General features: G+C 32.5%; 1 protein-coding gene across 1 annotated transcript; it reads right to left on the bottom strand.

Annotated features, from left to right (window-relative positions):
- Positions 1–923: 923 nt before the first annotated feature.
- LOC127721001 (gonadotropin-releasing hormone II receptor-like) lies at positions 924–2215 on the bottom strand. Its single transcript, XM_052227712.1, has one exon. The coding sequence runs from the start codon at positions 2147–2149 to the stop codon at positions 1067–1069; it is 1083 nt and encodes a 360-aa protein (XP_052083672.1). The 5' UTR covers positions 2150–2215; the 3' UTR covers positions 924–1066.

Raw genomic sequence — 2215 nt, 5'->3', positions numbered from 1 at the left:
TAAACATTTGAAAATTATTAACGACTACTGAAATTTGAACATTCATTAAAGAGACATAATAAATCACATGAGATATTGTACAATATTTTACACATATAAAAATAATATATAATTTAACATTATAAATTGATGTCAAAGACAGTTTTGAAAAATTATCGAAGAGTTTACATGTTTTTGTAAAATTTCGCATCGAGAAAAATGTGTAACCAACATGAATTGAATTGATGTGTATTTAAAACAAAACAAAGCATAGCTTTATTTCAAGTATGTGCTTGGTTGTAGTTTAAAAAGTCCATTCATTGTTCCGATACCTTATTAAAATTTGCTAGTATTCAAGATCTTCCTGATGTGCAATTTACCTGCAACACTTTGACGATTGATCCGAGGTACTCTTCTGGCACGACTAGTTTTTTTCTGTATGATTTGAATGCTTTGAGTGTTGTTTGTTAGAAGTCCTTGAAAACGGAGCAAGGTTGACTTTATTATTACTATCATTAAATGGGAATTTTATACATAGCTTTCAATCTTTGCAACTCAATTTTTCAGTACAGTTGACCTTCGTTGCCTCAAAGTCAGCCGCACCAGAGAAATATTTACAGATACTCGTAGTTTGACGTTGTTTGACAGATCAAGTGACACAACTCTTGTTTAGCTTGGTAAGGCTAAAATAAATCCAGATATATATGGGTCTGTGATCGATAATATGGTCTGTGATCGATAATATGGTCTGAGATCGAAGTATCTGTATGAAATTGTCTTTTATAATTAAAATAAAATCTTGTTTTGTTTGTATCATTGTTATTTCCTAATTCTTTGTGCGTTTAAGATTTTTTCTATGGCTTTTGGCCGACAGAATAATTTTTGACATTGTTTCAAAGGCATTGTGAAAAAAAACAACACAAGTTATACAAATATATTTACTAAGTATTAGTATCATGGATATCTTTTAACATCAGTTTAAGAAATCTTTTAAAGTTTAAGAAATAAAGCTCACTTATTCTCTAATTTCATTTATAAGTATAAGCATATTTTTGCTTCGCCAAATTTGGAAATCGTCATATAGTGATTAATCATTGAGGTTTGTTTCTGAAGACTGCGCATGTTCATTGACGCAAATCTGCATAGGATCCTTTAAATCTAATTCCATTGACTCAGTTGCTATACGGCTTGTTGCATCTCTTTTATCTTTTCGGCATATTTGGAAAATACTTCGTATTTCACGCTTAAATTTTGTATCCAATAAGCCGTATATGAAAGGATTTACGGAATTGTTCAGCAAAATAGAGAACACAAATGTGTAGTAGACAAATCCTTCGGCAAAAGTCATTTCACAGTTGAAGTCTTCTTGAAATCGAGTTATCACAACCAAGCTGTAATGTGGAATAGCACTCAACAAGAAAGCAGCAGAAACAGCTAAAAGGGTTATTGTAGTTTTTTTAGTTTTCACCCGAACTCCGCTTTTTCCGTGAATATGTAAAAAACGTAAGATCTGTACGTATACGACGAACAAGATAGGGAAAACTAGAAAATTGAAGATATAAAGAACAATGTAGTAAATTTTAGGATAATCAGTATCTATGTAGTTGTCATCTGTCCAACACCGAATCTCTTTAACCCAAGGAATCGCCATATCAGCAGTGTTAATCCCATATAAGACCAAGCACGGCCAAGACGTCATAAGTCCTAAAATAGTGGCAGATACACAACATACGTTTGTATTTGTAGAAGTAAGTTGTCTTTTTAAAGGCTTACAGACTTTTCTGTATCGATCAAAAGCAATTACCACCAAAATGTAGGCTGAGGAGTTTGTTGTAAAGACCATCGTGAATCGGCCGAATTTGCACAATCCATCAGATGGAAAGGTTAAGTAATGGCTCATGTAGTAAACAAGGAAAGGCATTCCGATACAAGCGTTTGCAATGTCCATGATGGCCAGCCATATAGTGTATGTCCTGTAATTTGATACCTTGAATCTTTGAGTATATATAATTAGAACAGCAAAATTTCCAAATATCCCAAGCACCATTAAGACTGAAGTAAAAAATATTCCACCTATATGCCGTTCTGTGAACTGGTTGTTCAAATCATGCAGTGTTGTTGAGTTATTCAGTTCAAGCCAAGTAAAACATTGTTTATCCGATTTAATCATGCTGAATATATTAATGTTTTTTGTTTTTCAATCTGTATTTCCAAACACTTAAAATTTGAAGTAATC

Source organism: Mytilus californianus, unplaced genomic scaffold, assembly GCF_021869535.1.
Source record: "Mytilus californianus isolate M0D057914Y unplaced genomic scaffold, xbMytCali1.0.p SCAF_11, whole genome shotgun sequence".
Taxonomy (NCBI): domain Eukaryota; kingdom Metazoa; phylum Mollusca; class Bivalvia; order Mytilida; family Mytilidae; genus Mytilus; species Mytilus californianus.
Note: the sequence above shows the minus strand (reverse complement) of the source record. Positions and strands in the feature narration are given on the sequence as shown.

What these genes read in the sequence shown, in the direction of transcription:
- LOC127721001 (XM_052227712.1), bottom strand. Translation starts at nt 2,149, where the DNA reads ATGATTAAATCGGATAAACAATGTTTTACTTGGCTTGAACTGAATAAC.